The 23372-nt window shown below is 40.5% G+C and overlaps 1 protein-coding gene across 2 annotated transcripts in view; it reads right to left on the bottom strand.

Annotated features, from left to right (window-relative positions):
* The window catches only part of triob (trio Rho guanine nucleotide exchange factor b), a 112024-nt gene that overhangs the window by 16190 nt on the left and 72462 nt on the right, over positions 1-23372 (bottom strand). For both annotated transcript variants that reach the window (XM_084943774.1, XM_084943773.1), the window contains 20 exons: positions 20848-20967; positions 19745-19843; positions 19560-19652; positions 19123-19272; positions 18115-18229; positions 17211-17326; positions 15742-15864; positions 15219-15413; positions 14797-14912; positions 14010-14076; positions 13598-13707; positions 13383-13452; positions 13130-13219; positions 12839-12931; positions 12644-12755; positions 12197-12387; positions 11657-11758; positions 9804-9943; positions 9523-9622; positions 6692-6944 (listed from right to left, as the gene is read on the bottom strand). In XM_084943774.1, the coding sequence (XP_084799900.1) occupies positions 6692-6944; positions 9523-9622; positions 9804-9943; positions 11657-11758; positions 12197-12387; positions 12644-12755; positions 12839-12931; positions 13130-13219; positions 13383-13452; positions 13598-13707; positions 14010-14076; positions 14797-14912; positions 15219-15413; positions 15742-15864; positions 17211-17326; positions 18115-18229; positions 19123-19272; positions 19560-19652; positions 19745-19843; positions 20848-20967 (2455 nt within the window). The remainder of the gene's footprint in view (positions 1-6691; positions 6945-9522; positions 9623-9803; positions 9944-11656; positions 11759-12196; positions 12388-12643; positions 12756-12838; positions 12932-13129; positions 13220-13382; positions 13453-13597; positions 13708-14009; positions 14077-14796; positions 14913-15218; positions 15414-15741; positions 15865-17210; positions 17327-18114; positions 18230-19122; positions 19273-19559; positions 19653-19744; positions 19844-20847; positions 20968-23372) is intronic.

Raw genomic sequence — 23372 nt, 5'->3', positions numbered from 1 at the left:
AAAACTGCTGCTTTCACCAGGAAAGCATAGCGAAGTGAGGACTTCTCATGAAGAGCAAATGGACTGTGGTTCCTGCAGACATGCTGTGGTTAACAAGCATGAGGTACAGCTACTTGTTTCATAGCCTCACCTTGATGTAATTCAAATAATAGCAAAAAATACTACTTTATAAAACAGTAGCAGTGAGGTAAAACTGTCTTCATAACTGCACTGGAACTTTATAGGTTTGCATATTAGCAATAAGCAGAGAATGGAATCTGCTGGTTATTTATTGTGATCAATATGCAGATATACAGTGTGCAAGATATTGCTTACATAAGTAGTAAGTGTGACGCTGTTGATTTTTCACTAGTCCCACCTGTTTCATGCTTAAAAATCTTCAAGCTTTGGCTTGATAAGTGTTAAGTGGCAAACTGAAGATGTTGATCTAACAGGAGTGTAAATGAAAGTGTGAGACACCTCTCGAACAGCTGGTCAGCCTCTCGCTCGTGGGGAAACAAACAGAGGGAAGTGGCTATTTGTTTGAAGCCTTCTTTTTAATTTTATTCTTTTACTGGCAATTATATTTAAATCCATCCATCCATCCATTCACTTCCGCTTCTCCTTTTTCAGGGTCGCGGGGGGCACTGGAGCCTATCCCAGCTGTCATAGGGCGAGAGGCGGGGTACACTCTGGACAGGTCGCCAGTCTGTCACAGGGCCAACACACAGGGACAGACAACCATTCGCACTCACATTCACACCTAGTGGCAATTTGGATTATCCAATTAACCTATCCCCACAAGCTGCATGTCTTTGGACGGTGGGAGGAAGCCGGAGTACCCGGAGGGAACCCACACAAACACGGGGAGAACATGCAAACTTCACACAGAAAGACCCCGGCCTGATGGTGGAATTGAACTCAGGACCTTCTTGCTGTGCGGCAACAGTGCGAACCACCGTGCCTATATATATATTTAAATCACAGAAATAAATCATATTTTTGTTCAAATGAGCTATAACTGCATTAACTGTATTATAGGCATCATCCTTGAAGACCTTTCAATTTTGCTGCTAAAATAACACAGAATGTTCTACTGGCAGCGGGAGCAACAGTGTCCGCTTTAAAGAAGTTTGAGTTGTTCCATAACTTACATTTAGATATTTTTTCTTTATTGTATTATCATTGATTTTATTTTTGGATTTTAAAACGTACTCTTTTACAAAAAAAGCTGAAAAAAAATCTGGTTTAGCAGTTACAAGTCACATGTTTGATTAATTGCTGACTTCTTAGAACAGTAAATGGCCTGTAAATGGCCTGTATTTGTATAGCGCTTTACTAGTCCCTAAAGACCCCAAAGCGCTTTACACAACCAGTCATCCACCCATTCACACACCCATTCACACACTGGTGATGGCAAGCTACATTGTAGCCACAGCCACCCTGGGGCGCACTGAGAACAGTCCAGCATGCAGGCTCATCCTTAGATACAGAAACAGGAATTCAGTTTCTTATTTGCCTAATAAATAACATAATAATAAATAATAATATTTTTTTGCAGGTGGTCTAATAAATTGGTTAGGAAGTATACATACATAGATGAGGAAAACTTGTAAGTATTCTACTTTCTTCATAATTCTGGCTAAACATACAAAACAACAGTACTTGTGATAGACTTCTCAATACTCCTATTCACTTTAACTTTGTGGGCTAATGTCCTTCAGAAGAACCCACCAGATGTTCTAATACTACTTAAGCATTATTTGATTTATCAGCAAGCTTCCGACACAATGTGACAACTCAGTCGATGCTCCTTTACGCTGCTGCAAAGAACATGCTAGATTTACAACTTTATGTGTGTTCTTGTGTCTCTAATAATAGGAGTGGGGTAGGTGGAGGGGCTCTTGTACAACTGCAGTGATCCAAAAAAGCGCTGCTCAACAGAAGCATGCCTAGGATTCCAGAGGTGTCACCAGGGGAGCATCTTTCATGTGCCCTAATCTTGCCAAGAAGAAGCAAAACAAACACACAAAGCCATAAACATCAGTTGGTGTGGCTGGGAACGTGCTTTTAGGGGCGGAGGTGCAGCGTGTGGGGAGAGCTCCAGGGGATTTTGGTAGATGATCTGAAAAAATGTGTACAACGCTAGAGAGGGCTTGCCACCAACAGCCACATTTAGGGAAGGGAGTGGTAATGGGATGAGAGACCACCCAGTGCACATTCTGGCAGAACTAGTGCATATTTGGGTGATTTGTAATGCTTTATCACACTGTATCTAGCAGACACCTGTGAAAACATTAAAAAGGAAAGGGATTCCATTGTTTAAGAGTCCTCATTCTCCCCTTCTCGTCAGTTTGACCTCATCATTCTCTCTTTTCTCAACAACACCCTCTGTCCATCTGTGAGCCTAACCTGGATTTAAACAGGAATGAAGACATAATCTTATCCTGGTGATTTTAGTGGATTTTAATATTTCATTATGTAATGATGCATTCACCAAATTACTTTTGCAGCTATAATGCCAGCACATGATCGACAGACTGTGAAATTGCAGCACAAAGCCCGTACAAAAATAGCTGATGTAAACCCAGCAAATAAGGACAAGCTGTCAAAACGACAAATGTAGAGTTGCAGTTGTTTCTTGCACAGCTGGAGCTTCAATGTCGCACTTTAGAGCAAAAAAAGACCCGTTTTAATGTCATAAGACCAGAGGCATAGTCTAATTGAGATTCTAATGTTATGCTTTCGTTACATTTTCACCAGAGGAACAAACAATAGCAGCAAGCCGCTAAACCAGAACAACTTAGCGCAACTTATCATTTTTGTTTTCCCAAGCACACTGCATAAGAAGCAAATCTAGCATTAACAGGATAAGAGGAAGCAATTTACTTTTGTCCTACACATGGCACCTACCCAGATCCAACAGCCAGAACTTGCAGTTGTCAGAGTGTTCTCCCTGCGCCGAATCCACAGAGTAAAAAGGGTTCAAAGACACTAAAGATTCAATTCCACGGGCCATGCTAGTGGAATATAAAACTCTGACTTGAAATATTTCCTTAGAGCATCTCCAAAGGTATGCCAAATGGCTTTAAGATCCTTTGAAAAAATCCCAGAATCTTTATAAATAACAATAAACCTGCAGTAACTACGTCGCTGAAATTCCAGGGAAAGTGTGAAGTCCAGTGTGAGAGAAAAGCAAAAGTCAAATGCAGCATTAGAGAGTAGGATGTTTTCTCTCTCTTTCTTTGTATCTCCATCCCTCCCTCTCTCCCTCCCTCACGAGTGGGCTGCTGTGAGGATATTGGGCAAACCTCCACTGTGCCTCTCCCGTTCCAAGGGGACGTCTGGAAACAGGCAGCATTTCTACCGTATTACCCTTTGTAGAAGCACCCACTCAGTTTGTGTGGGCGGGTGCATATTTTACAGGCATTAGGTCGCATACAACTTGTGCAGTATGCTTGGAATAAATATAGATTTGGTTATGAAATCGAACACAAATGAACAGCATAAAGCTTGGTTTAAAAAAGGAATATGTTTTCTATTCAGTTGTTCATCAAAAGTGTTGCGCGTACATTTCAGATTTTCTTTTTACGTTTATTTAGTTTCTGAATGGTACTACTGACTATTTATCCAACACATAACTCTGTTTTTGGAGCGTCTTCATCTGAAACTGTGCTCTGTGCAGCCTTGAGCAGTTATGCAAGCTAGACACACAAAGACCTGCCTGTTTAACTATGAGTGTGTGTTTATGTGTATCTCTCTGGGTTTTAAACACACTCTCTACTGTTAGGGCAGACACAGGCATACACAGGCACTCCGAGTGCTTATATCAATCACATTAAGTTTCATTAAGTGGGTACTTTTGTATTTATTCCATCACGAGGGGCAGTGCAGTCCACCTGCATGTCTGACAAATCTGTGATATTACATAGCAGGGCTTGTGCAACTGTCAGCAATTGGATCAGAGCCAGAAAAACAAAAGAAACATATCATAAATCTGAATAACTGAAACTGCCAAGTGTACATTTTGTGGCTTAATTCATCTGCATGTGAAGCCTTCTATGGTACTCTGTCCCCTCAGATGCCTCAAACTGCCAGGAATTCTTAGTGGTGAGAAATTGCAGCTGTAGTCACTGGTTGTCTGCGAGGCTTCACCTCAGTTTATTTATGTCACTGAACTGTTTGTTTCTTTTGGAGGATTTATAATGGCATTTTTCCTGAAAAATGATATGGCTTACTACCTTGCTAGAATTAACTGAAACCTTAGTTAATCAGGGGTGTCAAACATAACCCCAAAGCCTGGGGGCCAAAATCGGCCTTGCAAAGACTCTATTCCGGCCCCCTAACCAGCTTTGGAAAGTGTGAAGGAGGACACAGATTTTGGACTTTTACTACAAACAAACACCTCCCCCACCATCATTCATAGTACACCGAAGTCATTACATAATAGAAAAGCAATTAAATGACTGAAAATGTTCCATTTTTTCACTATATACTATAGAAATTTTAGGATTTTTTTTTACAGTGATTTCAATGTGCTACCAGAAATTTTACACACTTAAGACCCAAAGAGTCATGTTGACAGATTTTTTTTTAAATTTATAAATTAAAGTTTTAACAGAGAGTTAAGCTTCTTTAACTTTTTACTTAAGCTCAAAGTGGAGTGTAGGAGGCCCACGATGTAAAATGTGTTTGACATTCCTGCTCAAAATAGTCTTGAAAACTCAAGGTTTCGACGAGCATAAGCTGATGATTAAAAAAAATGCCTCCAAAGAACACTGGATGAAATGTCAGGGTGAATATCTATACACATTTTTACCTTTAACGTACAGTCTATGATTGTGAGACATGACAAGAAAAATGGGAGATTTCCTGGACGACCACCCTAATCGCCTAAACTTTCACCCTTCCACCACTTTGGACAAAGCGGCATCCACGGTTGGTCTGTAAATAAAAAAAGGCTCACAAAAACTGCACAAAAAGCTTTTTTTCCCCTTTTTTGTCATCCTTGTCTCCCTCCTCTTGAGCAGCAGCCTTTCTGACGAGAGTAACCCCTGCAGAGAAAGGCTCCTTTTCATCACCCCCTCTGACCGCACAAACACACAGCGACAAACGGACAAGAAACACGAGTCCCAGTAAACAAAGTAAGGATGACAAACAAAGAGCTGGAGTTGAAAGCGTAAAATAATTGGTTGGAAAATTGTAGCTTTCTTCTCGTGGCGGTCTAGTAAATCATTCAGCTAATGCCAAAATTGTTAGTTCCTGTATTCACCATCCAAGCATCCTTTAATTTTAAATGCAGACCTTCCTCGTACTGACTACAAAGACGCTGCCAGCAAAATATTTGTATGCTATATCACCATAGAAACAAGCAGTCCACCTCTCACCCACTCTTCCAGATTAAAAAGAGAAAGGCACAAGCAGAAACTTCTCTCAAGACATGATGACAGCAGCTCATAACTCCAACTGGCTACACGAAATTTGATCACAGCTTGGATTATGAGTGTTTTGGTCAAAAGAACAACAGTTCACAGCAATAACTAGACAACCCTATGATATATTCACATAAGAAAAAAAATGAATATAAAGCATCTAGCTAAGCCAGCCACAAGTCACTGTGTGACTAATTAAACTAAAAGCATGCATGTTTTACAGCAATGCAGCATTAGCATTGGTGGAAAGTCCTTAAGCAAAATTATGTGCTACAGTACAGTTCTGAGGAATATGTTCTGCTTTCCTTTAGGCTATATGGTAGTATCGAAAACTCTGAATTAGTGCCACTTTTGCCAACAGCAAAATGTAATTTATGCTAAGGTAAGAGTAGGGCCACTCCAACTGATGAGCACTTCTTTTTTTGGTGCTACAAGTATAATTAAATACTAATAACTTGTAAGCATAGTGGGATTCATTGTGCGTGTCATTTTTTGCTGCAGACCTACAAGCCCCTACTTCAAGAAAAGAATATTTTATTTTAGAACGATCAGGCTATAGGTGTATTTTTGGATCTAATACCTTCAGAGGAAGTACCTCCTTCTCTGTGTCTGCACTGCAGGAACCTGGGACTACTGGAGTTCTTAGAAGCTCATTTTTAGAGCCACAATCCCTCATCAGTGTTGAGACTTCGAGTTTTTATGTCCTTTGCCCAACTTCACGTGTTAGATAATGCTTCAAATAACAACCCAAATAAGTTCCGGGAAGTCTTACATGGCGAATGCTGGATGACTAGACTTAGTTTGAGAAGGGCTTTGGTGTTAATACATACAGATTGAGAAAATCCATTTGAAATGTGTTTTTTCTGCCAAAATATGTCAGGTACAAGAACAAAGGCACCAACACAAGGACAAAATGAGGTTTTCTGACAGTAATAACATCTGTCAATGGTAAAATTGTTAATGAAAAAAGTTAAAAAAAAAAAAGAGTCTAATGAAAAAAAAAAACTGCTGTGCTTCAAGTGGGCCTTCCACAGTTGCATAGCAACACCTAGAAATACATGTCTGTGTTCCCCGAAGCAGCTGTTTAATGGAAAGTGAAGGCTCTACGGGTCATCGATGTTGTATTTGCAAACAGGAACCGAATCCGATATGTCCATGCTCGTGCATGTATGCGACGAGCAGCTGTTTTTAAGTGTTCAGATGTGCTTCGCGACAAAACAAACATCAAAAAACATCATTCAGTGCACCTGTAATAAGCCAAGAAATTATTCTCCTCCTACCTTTGTGGTTGAAGAGGCCCTCCATCTCCATGGAGGACCTGGAGTGAGCGATGCAGAGCATGGAGCAGGGCACAATGCCCTCCTGGGCTGGCGAGCGATCCGTGGTCCGGACCAAGCACCAGTCCGGCTTGTCGTGCAGTCGCTCCAAAACCTCAACAGTCTGGCCGCGGCGGACTGTCAGCTCCCCGTTGCTGCCGCCATTACTGGCCACAAAGTCGTGTATGACCACTGTGAGTTCACAGCCACCAGAGAGCTGGAAGGGAAACAACAGTACTCTAAATGTTTTTTCAAGAGGATAACCTCCATATTAATAGGTGTTAGGCTAGTGTGTAGCAAAAATTTCAAACAATCCATTATTGTCTCATTGTGTTCCCTTAGAATATACATAAACATTTCTGAGTAGTTTTCTGCATTTTATTAATCTTATCACCAACACTTGCTCGATGTTAAATAATAACCCTGCAATAAAACTTTCCCTGGCAATTAATTAATAACTGTAAAGCAGATGTGCCCACACAATATCATGTGCTAACAGCACAGGGACTCAAGAAGCTCTGTACAGTGTAAGAATGAACCGGTGACTCATCCAAGCTCAACCGAATAAAACGTCATTCTGACGACGTGATCGTCTATGAAAGGAAAGGCAATTTTAGGTAGAGGTGGAGCGAGTCGGGATTAGTCATTTTTCTCACTGGTTATTTTAAAAGGTTTGTCCTTTTAACGTGTGAGTGAAAAAGCAGCTGCTAGTCGCTAATGATGCTTTGATCTGTTGTGGAGGCACAGAGGGTGAGCAAATGTAGCTATTCTGCAAACACAAGAGCAGATAAGATAGAACACTTAAAATGTTTTATGCAATTACAATTGTGGGAAATACAGACCTGAAAACAATTAATATATTAATACTATAATTGTTGCATTGGACATTCTCTGTTTTTAATGCTGTAGTTCAGTAATCACTGGGAGTATAATTGTAATCTTTGAATGACACATTTTCAAGAAGGAAAACTTGTGTTTATTTATGTTAAACATAAAAATTATTAGCAACAGATGAAAAGTCTTGGAAATGGAGTGATGCCATGCAGCAGTCATTAGCTACACACTCTGCAGTGTAAATACTCTGTAAAACTCTGTAAATCCTGTAAAAATGTCCCATGTTTTCCAATACTAACAACTGCTCTAACTGCTTGTGTGCGCTTCCATTTGAGTCTTTCAAAGCATATATTATTGCTCAATATTTTATTCACAGCACACTACACTGCATTAATTGTCACGGCAAAGCAAAGCAGATTATCTGAAACATACCCTTTGGTAGTGGGGCAAAGCCAGAGAGCTTAGGAGCTGAGAAATGGGATGTGAGCTCCTTTCTCCAAACCTGTCCATTGTTTTCCACTCCCTCATTGCAAGAAAAGTTCCAAAAAAAGATAGAAAAACTCTACAGAGCAGAGTTATCTGTGTCTCAGTCCACTAAAGTTCGAATCACACTAAGGGGATGCAGGGAAGCAGGTAAGTAGAAGTTAAAAAAGAGGAATAATCATTCATTTTCAATTAGTATTAAAATTCCTGATCCCAACATTCCAAAGCCAGTAGAAAACTTCCTGCTGTCCACTGTAATTGCACTCCTCTGTGGGTCCTTACAATCAGACTATTGAAGATTTAAATGATTCCTTCTCTTGTGTCACTTTCCAGAAGCGGCGCAATTAATCCACCCGTGTCTTTTAACAATTACTTTCACACTGAACCTTTCATCAAGAAAAACAAAAACAAAACACACACCGGGAAAATTAGCGGTAAAAACATTATGGTAGCCTGTATTTTGAAGCAAAGAGTAAGATCGATAGCTGTGAGGACTTAAAACTGTGCTCTCCTGTCTGGCATACAGACGAGCATCCTCTGTGAAGTGAGCGTGGGAGGCTGAAGCTGCTGACACACAACAAGTCAGTCACTAAAGCTGAAACGCACACAGGAACACGAGCACGCACACACACGGCAACACAAACACGCCACTGTCACTTCCCCTTGAATGAAACGTCTCATGGAGTCCGCACAAAGCGAGAGATAAAGAGATGCATTCAAAAAGTGAGAATGAGATGCTAATTTGAATTTGCAGGTGTTACTGTGTTTCGAATGTGTATGCATGTGACTGCTGCCTAAACTGAGGCGCTGTGACTAATTAATCAGTGTCTGTGATAGTTTAGACTTCAGCGGATGCTCCTCACCCCCTCGACCATTAAAATTTCACATTTGGGTCATGTGAAACGACTGCAACTCAAGCGTGAAAATAAGGAACCGATGCAGGAGTCCAGTGATCAGTTTATAATTAGTATGAGATAAACGTACGGGGAGGCTATTTTATCTGTGTGTGTGTGTGCTGCATGTTTTTTAGCTTTACAGTTGATCATACTGAGCGTAGGAGGACAAGCCTTCTGTGGTGCTATTACCAGATATAACCACAGCCACAAGCGCAAATACACACGAAAAAACAAACACACACATGCCGCTTTAAAGCTCTGAGAGTCGGGCTGTTTCTTCCTCCTAACACAATCAAACAATTTCACAGGAAACGACTTGAGGACAGTCGACTGCATCTAAGCATTTTGCACATTTGTTTTTTGTTTTGTTTTTTTTACAATCGTATTACTGAGTGACAGCATTAATCGACAGCAGAGCTGCAATGTGACTGCATGAGCTGCACAGTAAGACAGGACATAAAATAAAAACAAAAAAAAGAAAAGAAATAAATAGCACTGAAAACTTGACTATTTTTTAATGTGGCTAAAGTGCTTCCCTTACATACTGGTTATGACGAACGTCCGCGTGAGTTGTGTTTTTACCTTATCGCTGTCCAGTGTGTTCTGGGACGTACGTGAGGCAATAGAGATGGTATCAGGTTGGCTGCTGGCGTCTCCCTGGCTGTCCAGTTCCTCTCCATCCCTGCAGGCAGGCATCATTACAGCAGACCCATAATTACTATGACCAATAAACATGACATTTACCCTATAGGGCTATCTTCACGGCATATAGTTTTGTTCGGCTGAAATGCTTCTAGGCATTATCATAAAACTGATTTCTTTTTTTCTTTTTTTTGCCTGACAGTAATCTACTTTTAGCTCACCTTCTGCCTTTGTGTTTAGTTGTGGTGGCTTTAGGGATGTGGATGGGTTCCTTCAGAGCTCCACGCAGATGGATTGTTCGCTCCTGTATAACTTCCCGAATGTGTTTGATCCAGTCCTGCTTATTCTCAATACTTGAAGCCTGGTGCATAACAGATAACTGGGTTAGATATATGTTAGATTTCAAAGTTTCTTAAGTGCACAGTACTGTTTTCTCTTTTTTTAAATACAATGACAGCATTAATAGCAAGAAAAACACAGGTCTACAAATAAGGCCTAATTTAGTTATTTTAATTCTCTCTCTTCCCACAATATGCTTAAGCCCTGCAGTCTTTAACTTGACTCACATGTCTATATGATGAGCACATATTCACTCAGAGCCCCAAAAAGCAACCACGGTCTATTACTGTGTTTATTTACGTCACAAATTCAATGTGTAGATGCAGCTTCCTTTTTCACTTAGCAACCAGGACCATGACTGCCATGGAGCCGAGTTATATAAGATACAGTTTAAGATGATCATCAGAAGTTATGTAATAAGACAGATAGCTGTACAGCACACATTGCCAAATCGTAACACACCCTGGGAGCCTTTCTCTGTGTCAGTCTCAAAAAGCAAACGCATATCTACACACACACAGCATGCATAAAACATTGCTTCTGACTCACTGCGTGAGAATTACCAAGTTGCTTGTGAGGTTTGGATTATGACCCATCAACTGCTATGCTAATGTGATGAGTGAAGAAGTAGCAGAAAGTAACACTCCACCCCCTTACAGGGACTGAACTTTGTTGGCTGAACAAAAGGAGCCAGGGAGGATTTAGTGAGGATGAACTATAGACATGAAGTAACACTTCTTCATGCATCAAAAACCTTACCACTTCCTGTGATCATATGAGAAGTACATCCATATGAAAAAGAGAGTTTTCACAGGACTTTATGCATTCCTCTGAGAAACACAGCACACCCAAGATTCAGCGGCTTGTAGAACCACTTTTAACACCAATAACTTGAACTGTTTGACTTCTTCAGTCTCACACATAATTGCGGAGGAAATCTGCCCCAGTCTTTTTTACAATGTAGCTTCACTTCATTGAGGTTTATGTGTTTATGTATAGCTCTCCTAAGGTCTTGCTACGGAATTTCAGTTAGTTTGGCATCTGGACTTTGACTGAGCCACTGAAACACCTTGATTCATTCCATTTTCAGCCATTATGTTAAAGATTATTGTTGTGTTATGTTACATCTCCACTCTCATTTCGCCAAAGGATGTTGTTCCAGACGTCTTGTAGTTTGTTCAGATGCAACTTTTGCAAACCTAAGCTCTGCAGCCATGCTCTTTTTAGAGAGAAGAGGTTTTCTCCTGGCAATGCTTCAGCACAAGCCACACTTGTTCAGCTATTTTCCAGTTGAACTTTAAGTTTGAGCATAATCTGACCTTAGTTTGAATTTGCTGGGATAGCCACTCTTGGGAAGATTGCGTTAACACACACTTCAACAGTCAAACAGCTGGTTTCATGGAAGTGCTCACATTCACTGGTCATTTAATCAAGTACTTGTGATTAGCAGCACTTGGCTGCTTTTTACTCTCTTATTTCCCATGGAAGCAGTAAGGGTGTACTTAGTTTTTCACTGTACTGTATAGAGCCCTATGAAAACTTTCTTCACACAACTTTATAGTAACAATGCTAGAAAAGCTTTTTTGCAAGAGGATTACTTCTAAAATGATTACATCAGATCTGTTATAATATTCAAGGCTTTCAGTAAATCTGTTGGTTAATCTTAAAATACTGTTAAAATAAATATGAATGCAATGACTCTTTCCATAACCCATTGAAGTCAACATCTTCATACCTTCAGAACAATCTTGTTGTCTGAGGTTGGGGTCCTCCCCAACCAGAGGGCAAACTTGCAAGGATCTCCCTCCACATGTTCTGTCACTCCAAGCTCTGACGTCTGATGAGATGAAAAATGTGCAAATAAATTAGACGAAATATAAAAATATCTCAGATCTACCATCCTACAGTTGCATTCTTCTGCTAAGTTTTTTAAGACTTAACATCTTTATCATTACTTCATATCATTTTTATATGCAGTTGTGTCTAATTTAGACATATTCAGCGTCATGGCCAAGGTCACAGTGAATGGTACGATTTGAAAGAATTCCCTCGAGGTGTTCAAGAGATATCAAGTTCAAAATGGGAGCGGCTGACAAACAGGCTGACTCATAGAAGTAGGGGCAACTGAGAAGCATTCTGTCTCCAGCCACAACCGTTGCCATCACAGAGGCATAAAAATATGTGATAACAGCCTTGTAACCCAGATAAAAACAACAGGTGTCTCAAAGGACCTGGCGTGGATCCGCTCAGTACAGCCGGATAAAACAATTCTTACAAAGAGCTTGCTCTTGTAGAGGTATTTGCTGTGCCCATTGGAGTCTTTCACTTCTTTGCTGAAGACCAGAGACATCTCAAAGAGGAAGAGGTGTCGATCCCGACCCTTCCGGATCAGAGTCTTAGGATCCCAGACCTGGAAGGACTCCTGGAGTATCAGCTCTCCCTGGGAGTCGATGTTTCCATCAAATCCTGAGGTAGTGAAGGGAAAAGCAGGGAAGACTCACCTAAGGGTGCTTTCTTGTTTCTGCAGTAAATGCAAATATGTTTGTAGGAGGCAAGTTGAAATAATTTACTTCTGACTCACAGCTGAGTCAGAAATACAACTGACTATAAAAGTGAGCAACATATTTCGTTTTCTCTCAAAAAAGCAAAGTGACAGTTCAGTCACTGGCTACAGACAAGCAAAGAAAAACATACTAGCAGATGTACACATATGTATACCCACCCTCCAGCATAGAGAGGTGCATGGCATCGTTGGCTCTCTTGGGGACACTGAGCATCACTTCCAGGCCATCCTTGATCTCCCCTTTTCCTTCCTCACAGCATGTTAACAGTTCCTACAGTGGTGCACACAAAAGTGTCAATCCAGTGGCATTTAAATACAAAACTTTCTTAAGATTCATTTAAATGTATGCTCTACCTTTAGAAGCAACTGGTATTTTGTGATTCTTTGGACTGGCTTGATCAGGTAAGAGGAGATAGAGTTTGCGAGACGATGTCTTTGCTGAATTTCCTGTAAATTGAAAAAGGAAAGAGACACTTTTACAGGAAAGTGCTTCATTCATTCTAAATCATGCGGCACACAGAGAAACCATGAGAGTTAAATTAATTATGATTCAAAGTGAGTCAATTTCAGATATAAAATGCAAAATTAATATTTCTACTCCCTGAGGATGAACAGAAAAGATTAATGCTGTTGGTAATATCTTACATCAAAGTAGGGTCCAGCATGTTCCACGATGAGCTGAGTTGAATCTGGCTTGTTCTTACAGTAGTTCACATACATCTGAAACTTATCAGCCTTAGCAGGAAAAATAACAGCAGTATTTATTCACAAGAAATCCAGAGATATGGATAAAACATAAACCTTTTTAGAAGAAATGGACTATTGTACTATGTCATGTTTTAGCATTTAACATAGTGTAGAAAGAAACAAATTACTAAGGTGCAAGTTTATCTCTTACCCAGGTTACAAAACAATGGCCGACATCTTCTGGAAGCTGCTCGTACTTTTCTAACTCCTTCAGGAAAATACTGTACAGAAAGAGGAAAAGGTAGACGGTCAAATTTCAGGGTCAAACTGTGGATTCACTGCACCTAACAATAGTTTTTTTTTTTTTTAATCAACCGATATTGATGGTAAGGACAACAAAGTGTCACAAAATAATGCACTACTGACTTGTGATGAAACTCATAGAGGTCCTGCATGTTCCCAAAAATGATGTGTTCCTTGTTGACAATACCAGGAGGAATTTCCTCCACGCCGCTGGTCATTTCCCACAGGTAGGTCTGCACAGACGCGCACGCCACAGAATAATTAATTCATCACCTAGACTTGTGTCTAGCTTAAAGAAAAAGTAAACTGGCAGTGTAACCAAATGGAAATAATTTTAAAGAAAAATGTCGTCATAATTCAAGAACAAAGAATGAAATGCTTAAAGTTTTATTTATATTGCACCTTTCAAGATAAACATCAAAGTGCGTCACAACAAAAAGAGTAAAAAATATGAACAAAAAGCTACCTATGAGAAAGTTTAAAAAGATGCGTTTTCAGCTGTTTAGTGAAGACTCATGTCTGTTACAATACTTACATCCATACACTCCCGTAGGTCTCGTACATAGGCTTTCTCTGTTTGAATCAGCTCTGCCATTATAAATCTGAAACGATATAAATATTGGGAAATACAGAAAGTGATGCACACGGCACACTGCTGTGACTGACAAAATGCAAGTAAATATAACTCAAAAACAAAAGGATTTCTGAAGAGATTGAAGACTGCAATTTAGATCAACACTTTAGAAGAAACGAAGTAGAACAAATTAAAGGATTTTATGAACAATTGATCCACAGATGTGCTTGTAAAACCTGTTCCTTTTTGTTTCTTAAAGATGACTTCATGACGTCAATGAGTTAAACAAACCAATGGGTATGATAGAAGTAATCCGTGTGTGTGTAAATATTATAAAAAAATTCGTTAACAAGGAAAGACACATAGAACAGCTCTATGTGGAAGCATTATAATTCCCCTTGCTTATAGCTGCTTATGAGTAGTTACCACAGATATTTTTTACAGCATCAGCAACACAAAGTTGTGCCATTAAAGCTCATAACTCTGTCGTTGTGCACTATAAACTGTTTTTGTACACACTTGAATGAATCTGAGGTAATCAGGATGATATTTACATGAAGTTTGGGTTATTTAACATGAATTTACACATTACTTAACAGTAAATATAAAATGAAAGCTAACCTCAAGCTAGATATTGTCAACAGCACTGAAAATGCTGAAAATGTTTTTATATGTTAGCTGGAAACGATGTGCCTGAAACCTATGGCCCGGGAAATAAGCGGAAAATCAACACGTCTGCTGCCCTTACTCTTTCCTTCGTGCTGATTTCCTCTTCTCCTCATTGAGTTCATGGGCAGCGTCCCGCAACTTGACCTCTGACCCTGGAGCACTGGCTGGAATGATGTCCAGTTGCAACTCTTTACTCTGAAAACACAGGAGCCAAGGGCTATTATGTGGTGCACAACAGGCCACATCAGTCACTCAGCAGTTCCACACACCAGTGGGTGATTTATCAGCAGTGAAACAAACAGGATTCAGCCCAGGTGTAGTTTATTTGGGCTATATCAATGTTAATCCCATCAAGCACGAAATGATTTTTGAAAAGCTGAAAGTCGAAGCAAACAGTCATAATGCATAGTTATATCTCGCAAATACACATATATGTGTGCAATTTCATTTTTAAAGCTGCGTGAAAGATCAGATATGGTGTTATCAGCGATGGGCACTCACGGCCTTGTTTGAGTCGGAAGAAATGCCAAGCGCTGATTCCAGGCAGGTTCGGTATTTGTCCATGCGGAGAGAGAAGTCCCTGTAGCGCTTGTCCACCGAGGACACCCATTTCTTTATTTCCGAGGCATGGGCGTGGCCCTTGTCACAAAACCCATCCGCCAGCTGGATCAACAGCTTTACCCGCTCTTTGGTTTGCTGTCAATAGAGAGGGAGGGGGCACAGAGTGGAGAGAGATGGCCATACAGAGGAAAGGTAGATGGCAGAGAAAAAGAGAGAGAGTGTTAGGAAACAGTGTGTTGCCTGATGGACACAATAGACTGCTCCCTAACATAATAACAGCGACACAGTAAAGAGGAAACAGGACAATATGCCGCCCTGGGAAAGGGCCTCACAGCAGAGGGTGAGACTGTGCAAATATACACGCAACGCAACCAGTAAGTAGCAGGTAGGAAAAAAACTGCAAACAGGCTCGTCCTCCTTCTTTTATGGATAAATAAACAGACATAAATGTACACACACATACCTTTGCTGTGATCTGGAAATCTTCATGTTCCTTCAGTAGCTCCTGTGTGTGGTGAATGCTCGACCCGGTGGATGTGTGAGTGGACAGGTAAAACTCCCCAGTGTCATGGATCCACTCCAGGGCCTGAGGAAACAGCCAATCACAAATGAGTATGTATACAGTGAAGGGATTTTAGTTTAACACAGACTACCCAAATCTGAGGACGTAATGCACTTAAAACTACAAAAAAATGTAAAAATAAACCCTTAGTGTATTATGTATTATGTATATGTATATTTAAACTACCAATAATTCTTGTGTTTAAACTGATTGTGGTCTCTCAGTAGTATTTTCTGCCATACAGATTGCCTCTAAGACTCCCTTTATAATTCCCTACGATCACATTCATGGGACTTCTGGATGAGGAAAGTTGACATCAGTACGACCTTGTGAAAATAACAAGACATAGAAATATTATGCATATTTTTATGTTTTTTGGTTTCCCTCCAGATCCAATCATTTAACACTTATTAAAATAATTAGTTAGTTCCTAAATTTCTAGCATTCACTTTAAATATGTCCTATTTAATTTCTATCCTTATTAGTGTCTGCATACTTTAAAACTGGGTCTGCCGGTGACACCTCCCAACCAGTGATGGCAGAACTGGTCCAGTCAAACTGTGAGACCAGAAACAAGCCCTGGGCCCTGGGGATAAAACCTGGACCAGCCTAGAATAGCCATGTCCTAGAAACACGCTCGATGTCATCTGGCTTTATTGGCTAAGAGAATTGGTCCGTGCATACACCCGAACACCACAAGAGGGAGCCAAGTGGCTTATATTAAACAACCTAAGGCACCCTAGTACAGGAAAATAGAGTGCAGATTCAAACTTGCTTTGGCTCTCTCATGCCATGTTTAAATAAAGCATTCCAGTTATGAGCTCAGTTTGTAGAGTGTAAGGGCATCCCGCCTGCTACTGCAAACAATATTAACCAAACTTTTCTCAAAGTGAGACTTGTTTGAATGGGAAATATTGAGTGTTCTTTGGAACTTTGGTCTAGCTCAGTTCTCTTATTCTACACAGAAAAGCTTCCCATGGTTGGGTTGACATGTAGGGGGAAAAAAAGAGTTGAAGAGATGCTTTGGAAATGCTTTCCAGTAACTCTAACCTTTATATGTCCTGTGCCACATAATGGTAGCCATCCTTAAGACATTTATACATATCACTGCCTGTTTGCAGCACTTCCAGTTGAATGTGCCATTATAAAGAAACACTAACTCATTGTTTAATTCAAAAAGAGAGACAAAACAAGATGGAAGTTGCAGCTGCTCGCCAACAAAACGAATATGCTGATATACTCCCACTCCAAACACGAGGCTTATTTCTACTTCTCAGTCTGCAGTAAATCAAACACCACAATGCAGTTATCTGCTGAGCCTCATGATCAGATTGTGCTTATTCCCACTGCACATATAAACAAGCACACACCTGTTTGGCGCTGCGTTCAAACACTACATATTGCTGGCACTGGTCCAGTCTCCGCTTCCTCATGGTCCAGAAGTGAAGCACTCTGTTTTCTCTCTGCAGCAGCTCATTCAAGATATCTGATGAATCGACACAAGCACTTTGTTTATTCGAGTCGGTTACGAATTTCTGCTTAACACGCAAACAAACGCGGGAAAAAAAATTGAACGCATGAAATCAAAACTTCTCAGAATAATTAAAATGGTGCAAGGAAAGTTTTAAAAAAGCCCTTTTTAACCATGGAATAGTTCACACATCTGTTAATATTAATGTTTATGTTCGTGCATTTGTTATTTGCCTTACATGCAAAAGCACTGATGGATTTATGCCACTATCAGCATAAACTCTAGTTTAGTGTAACACTGTATACGTGCAGTAATCAAAGAGAGGTGAGAAATTGCTATAACCCTCCCACAAATACTCAGGAAGAGGGCGATCTCCCCCAGACTGGGAATAGCAAAAGTCCATCACAGTCTTTTATCTTATTGCAAATTAGCAGCAGTGTTGTTGAGACAAAATGCTATTATGTAAATGTGTTTACTGCTTCAATAAACCTAGATGAGAGAATTGTGCAGCTGTAATTTTCAGTGAACACATCTATCACTGTGACTGCATGCATTCAGACTTGTTTTCTTTTGAAAGTGACATATGAAGGACCACTGCCCTGACTTTTATTTAAAAGCTCTGGGGAACTTCCCAATCAGACATGAAGAGATGTTAAGATGCCATCGAGTTAATGGCAATGAGTGCATGTCTGAAAGGGGCTTAGGTTTATACCAACTGTGTAAAAAACATTTGTAATGATTCCTGTAAACTGTAATAATGAGATCCAGAAAAGATGACAGTTATCTCTGAGGTGTTTACTTACTCTTAACCTGAGTCTCTGGAGCTTTGACGTGGGACAGCATGCCAGGCATGTTGACGCTGTTTCTGTGCAGGTACTTCAAGAAAACATCAGCGTTGCGTCTGGCTAGCGTACAAGCCTGTAATTGTGCAGAAAGAACCCGAATGTTACTCAGCGGGTCAACACATTCATATCCTTATAATCAGAGGTTGCAATGGGAATTGGAACCCTAAGATCCAGGGTAGGAGCACATCAGCGAGCATGCCTGTTTCACAAGCCCTAGACACTACAACGTTGGACTTTTCCTTTTGCTACCAAATGTATTTATATTTATCAAACATCACTTGTTGAGCAGTCTTTACCTTTGAAAACAGTCTCTCATCTTTCTTTTGTACATCTTTCTCTATCTCTGAGTGAACTTCTCACACATTAGCTCTTTTTTTCTCCCTGTAAGCATGGAAACTCTACCTTTAACTAACATGTGCTACTTCAAAATGTAACTCCTAATACTCTCGCTCCTTTTTTGTCACGGTAGCTAGAGTGGGTGTCCCGGGTTACGTCTTTTGTCTGCCTTTTGAATGCTTCGTTCCACCAGATGAGCTGGAGGAGTTGGCTGGGAAGAGGGAAGTCTGTGCTTCTCTGCTTGCGGTGCTGCCTCTGTAACCCTGCCCCACATAAGTGGCAAAAAAATGGATGGCTTGATAGCTAGATGCTGAAATACCAAGACCCCAACATTTACTGACGCTTGCGTACGCTTGACGAGGACAAAAAGTAAATAAAATGTGTGTAGACTGTGCAGATGGGATCAAGGCTAACATTACTTTCTCAGCAGTAGCAGCTATTAGCAACAACAAGCGGCAGCACATTAATAATGAACTCACTTGATCTTATTTTGCATTAAACTGCCTGTCAGATTTAATTACTCTTTAAGTGAGTGTGTAGGAATGCCATTCTGGATCAGTCCAGGCCACATTAACCCCCCTAAAATGCTGACGTTTATTTTCGTATTTGCAATAAAATCATCGTTCTCACCTTGAGGAAGGCCTCTTTCTGCTCCAGATGTTTGCTGATCATGGGAGTGACATGGTCCGATTCACTGTTAGGGCCCAGTTTATCAGCACCACCGCACCAGTCTTCTTCTCTCTTATACTCCTGCTCGAGGCTTTCTAGCACACTGCACACCTACGACACAGATGACACAGTGCAGTTTGTAAAAAACACTGCTCTTCAGTAATCCACTCCTGGTCTACACTTTCATGCAACCTGTGCAAATTCGGGCTGCTGGAAGCAATTTTCTTATCCGAATGTAAATCTGCAGGCACTAACTCTGGGGACTGATGCTTACCAGGGAAAGAGAATGTTTTTAAACTTAAATTTATACTAAACTTACTCATACATTAAGATCAGATAATACTTTGGCGGCACCCACTCCCACACTCATATACATTCACGTGCACAAACAATAATACCTGTTCAGAGGTCTTGTAGAAAGCCACAGAAGCATTAACCAGCTTAAGTCTGTCCTCCATCTTTAGCATCAGCTGCTGCCAGTGGTCTGCCACCTTCAAGTCAAACAAAATAAATCAGTTTACCATTACCAGCCACTGCACTGCCCGCACTATTTTCCCTCAGAGACAACACAAAGCAACAATACCTTTTCTGCACAGTCTCTGATCATATCCATGTCATAGTGGTTTGCCTGGAGTAGAGCCTCAGCTTTCTGCTGTACCTGCAGCGCGCTCTGATGGGTTTTCTGCAAGCAGGGGAAGGGTGATATGAAAAACAATGAATTTCAGGCGGTACATGAATCTGTATATCACAACGATTGCTTTGAAAATTCGACCTCAGCTTCCTCTTGGCCCCACGGGGCACTTTGGTAGAGATCTGTGAACTGGGAAGCAACAAAGTAAAGGCAATATAAACAAAAGCTGTGTCTGATTATAGCTGTGCCATAAAGGCTGTCCTAGAGTGAGCATTTCGGAGAGGAAATGAGATAGAGGGTAACAAAAAAAACAGTATCTGGTGATGTTTGAGTTAAAGTGCATAGCCCGAGAGTAAGGCTTTTGCTTCCTGCTGGACTCGGGGCAGTCGAGGATAAACAAAAGAAAAAAATTAAGGATATCTTGCTACCTTTGATAATATTTTTGTGGGATAAGTCTTAAGTCCGAAGCATCTGCTGTGTACAATTAAGAAAGATATTGCTTTTTTTACCCTTCACTAGTGCTGGGGTGGGAATCAGGGATGTGCAGCATGTGTTAAAATTCCACTCTGACTTACACAACAATAAAAAACAATGTTCTTCTATGTGTGAATTGTCGCATGTATGTCAGCGTCGTAGAAGTAGGTCAGGCACAGGCCTGCATTAAAATGAACCAGTCTCAATAGAGTTCAAAGAAATGCACCCCGAATAATCAGGGGTAAAGAGGAGAAGGAAAATAAGGGGGAAAGGTAAAAGCAGCGAGAGAAGAAAGAGAGGGGTATAGATGCTGGTTATTCATAATTCCATTTCATGGCTGACTTGTGATCAGACGGAGAGGCCGTGTGCAGCGATATCAGCCTAAAAAAGAGTTTTAGAAAAGCAAAAGGTTGGAAGATGAAGGGCAAGAAAGCGACACGGGAGCAGAAGCGAGGGTGGAAAAGGCAACTAGATCTTTAAAAATGAATCAAGGTAAACCTGGTGAAAGGGGGAAGGGTGGGGAATTAAGTTTTTACAAAAAACACAGAAGCAAAAAAATGAGACAGCTGAGTTTCTTGTACCTCTATTGCATGTTGAAATTGTTCATGCTCCTTTTGCAGCTGTTCGGCCTCTTGTAAGGAACTGGCTGTGATCAGACCTGCGTTCAGCATCGACTCACCATTACGGATCCAACCCAGCACCTACAGCACAACAGAAAGCTTCGAAATTTATCTTCGAAAAGAGTGGGATTAAATTTATTATGACATTTTAAAAATAACTGAAAAACAAAAAAAGTGGACTGGTCGTTTATTTTTTCAGCTACTTCTCTATTCTGCTATATTTTACTGTCAGTACTCTGTGACAGAAAAGCTCATTTCCAACTTTTGGATCTTGAAATTATACCCTGCGCACATTTCCCAAACCACCTTCTCTACCCCGCCTTGCATACACGCTGCCTGCAGCACCCAAAAAAAATCACATTTGCTTTTGTTTTTCGCTGGCCTAATTCTAGCCAAAGGTTAGTCTCTCGAAGACACCTCGCTCACTCTCTCTGACTCAGCATGCACGCCTGCTGAGTGGGTGGTAGCAGAACTGCATATGAAGCGTGGCCAGAAAATTAATGACGCTACACAACACTGACACCTGTTTTTGAGAAGTTTTAACAGGGTCAGTGTTTCCATTGCACTTGCAACGACCTGGGGAGGGGCAGGTATGAGGTTAGCTTTTTAATCTCAGAGGAGCTGTGGGGACATGTGGCTTAACACAGATGTGTGAATGAACACTAAACCCTTTTATAATATAGCTCAATATTTTATCAAACCATGGCATAAAAACACAGCTTTATCTATTTACAATCCTTTTATTTCGTTTGAGCTCCCGCTTTTCTATTATAAGGCCTCCAGCAGACCTAATAAGAAACTACTTCTGGGTTTGGGTTAAAAAAAACAAACACACAAACTTACACTGGTAAATTTAGCACAGCAATATTTAGAGATAGTTCAGCAGCATAAACACACAAGCTACAATTACAAGATTACTGTTGTTCCCGGCTTTACTGTAAAAGGGTGCAGTTAGAGGATTCAGAGCAGGGTGTGTAATAGCTAAGCTCCTCCATGTAAGAGAGTGGATGGCAAAAGCTGTTGAAGTGTATTTTACACCGAATTCCTGAAACAATACGCACTAACCACACTGACGATCTCCATCCCAATTCAGATTTTCTAGCTGAACATGAGCTGAATAAACAATCATCACGCACTGTAAAAGAGCCGCACCTGCAGCAACCTTTCTCTATGAATGATGAGCAACTGCATTCAGTAACTGAATGAAAACTAACTCCATGCTAACACGCTATCATCATTCTGTCAGCTGTCGTATCATTGTGACGGCAGTGCTTTTGAAATGTTTTGACGCGGCCCTCTTCGAGTATCAATATCATTTTCTTTTCCAGCAACCAAATTTTTTTTCATTAGTTTTAGTTCAAGTTCAAGCCTAAGACTGTTGTTATTTGGCTGCATCACCACAATAAGAGTCCTTGTTGTGAAAATTGCCTCCGTGTTTGTTGATGTTTTGGCTTCAGATAGCAGCAGGAAAGATTGCTCCACATGATTGTCTTGCTGTAATTGTGTTCCACTACTGAATAGATACTGTTAGGGAATGACTAGATGACATGCAAAACAATAGGAAAGAAACCACATCTGTTTTTGTCTGGATTATTGGTTTTTCTTGTGTTTCATTGTAACATTGCTGTTTATTCAAGTATTTGAACAAATAGGAATAGATTTTTCTTAATGCTCTGTGCATTAAATGTACAATAAATTAGTGGACACTACACCAAATTTCAAAGTTGCTACTTTTCTAGCTATATTGAAAGACGCTTGTGGGTAATATACAGTGATGAGAAAAACGTCATTAAAACAGATCATTATGGAGGGATTTTGGTTCAATCTTCTTTACAATCTTGTTTAAGTTCATTGAGGTTTGTTGGCATTCATTTTAGCACAGGTCTCTTAAAGTCCTACAGTCATTACAGCGCTGAGGTCTGGCCTCTGACTGTGTCGTTACAGCACAGGATTCAGCTCTTTTTCAGCCATTCTGTTGCAGATTTGCTGGTGTGCTCGGGATTATTGTTGCATCTTGAGATGTAGCTGAGACATGACGTCACATTTGAATCCTTTGGTGTACAGAGGAGTTCATTGCTGACAAAAGCATTCAGATTCATAACAAGCCCAAATTATTACCCCTCTACCACCGCGCATGATAGTAGGTATGAGGTGTTTGTACTCGGTGGTTTTCACCAAATGTGGCAAACAACTCCACTTTGGTCTTGTCTGTCAAAAGGACATTATTTCAGAAGTTTGTGGTTTGTTCAGATATAACTTAAAGCTGCGCTGCTATTTTGTTTTCAAAGAGAGGAGGCTTTCTCCTCGCAACTCTTCCAAACAAGCCATACTTGAGTCTTTTTCTAATTGTACTGTTATGAACTTTAACATGCTCACTGAGCCTTTTATAGTCTAAGATAAGACCTGAACGCTGAAAACCAGCAAACTGCCAAAAGGTCTGCTTTTATAGAGGTGCTCACACTTGGAAGCAGTAAAAGTGTACTTCA

Source organism: Perissodus microlepis, chromosome 11 (assembly GCF_051167445.1).
Source record: "Perissodus microlepis isolate ML-2025 ecotype Zambia chromosome 11, ASM5116744v1, whole genome shotgun sequence".
NCBI lineage: Eukaryota > Metazoa > Chordata > Actinopteri > Cichliformes > Cichlidae > Perissodus > Perissodus microlepis.
Note: the sequence above shows the minus strand (reverse complement) of the source record. Positions and strands in the feature narration are given on the sequence as shown.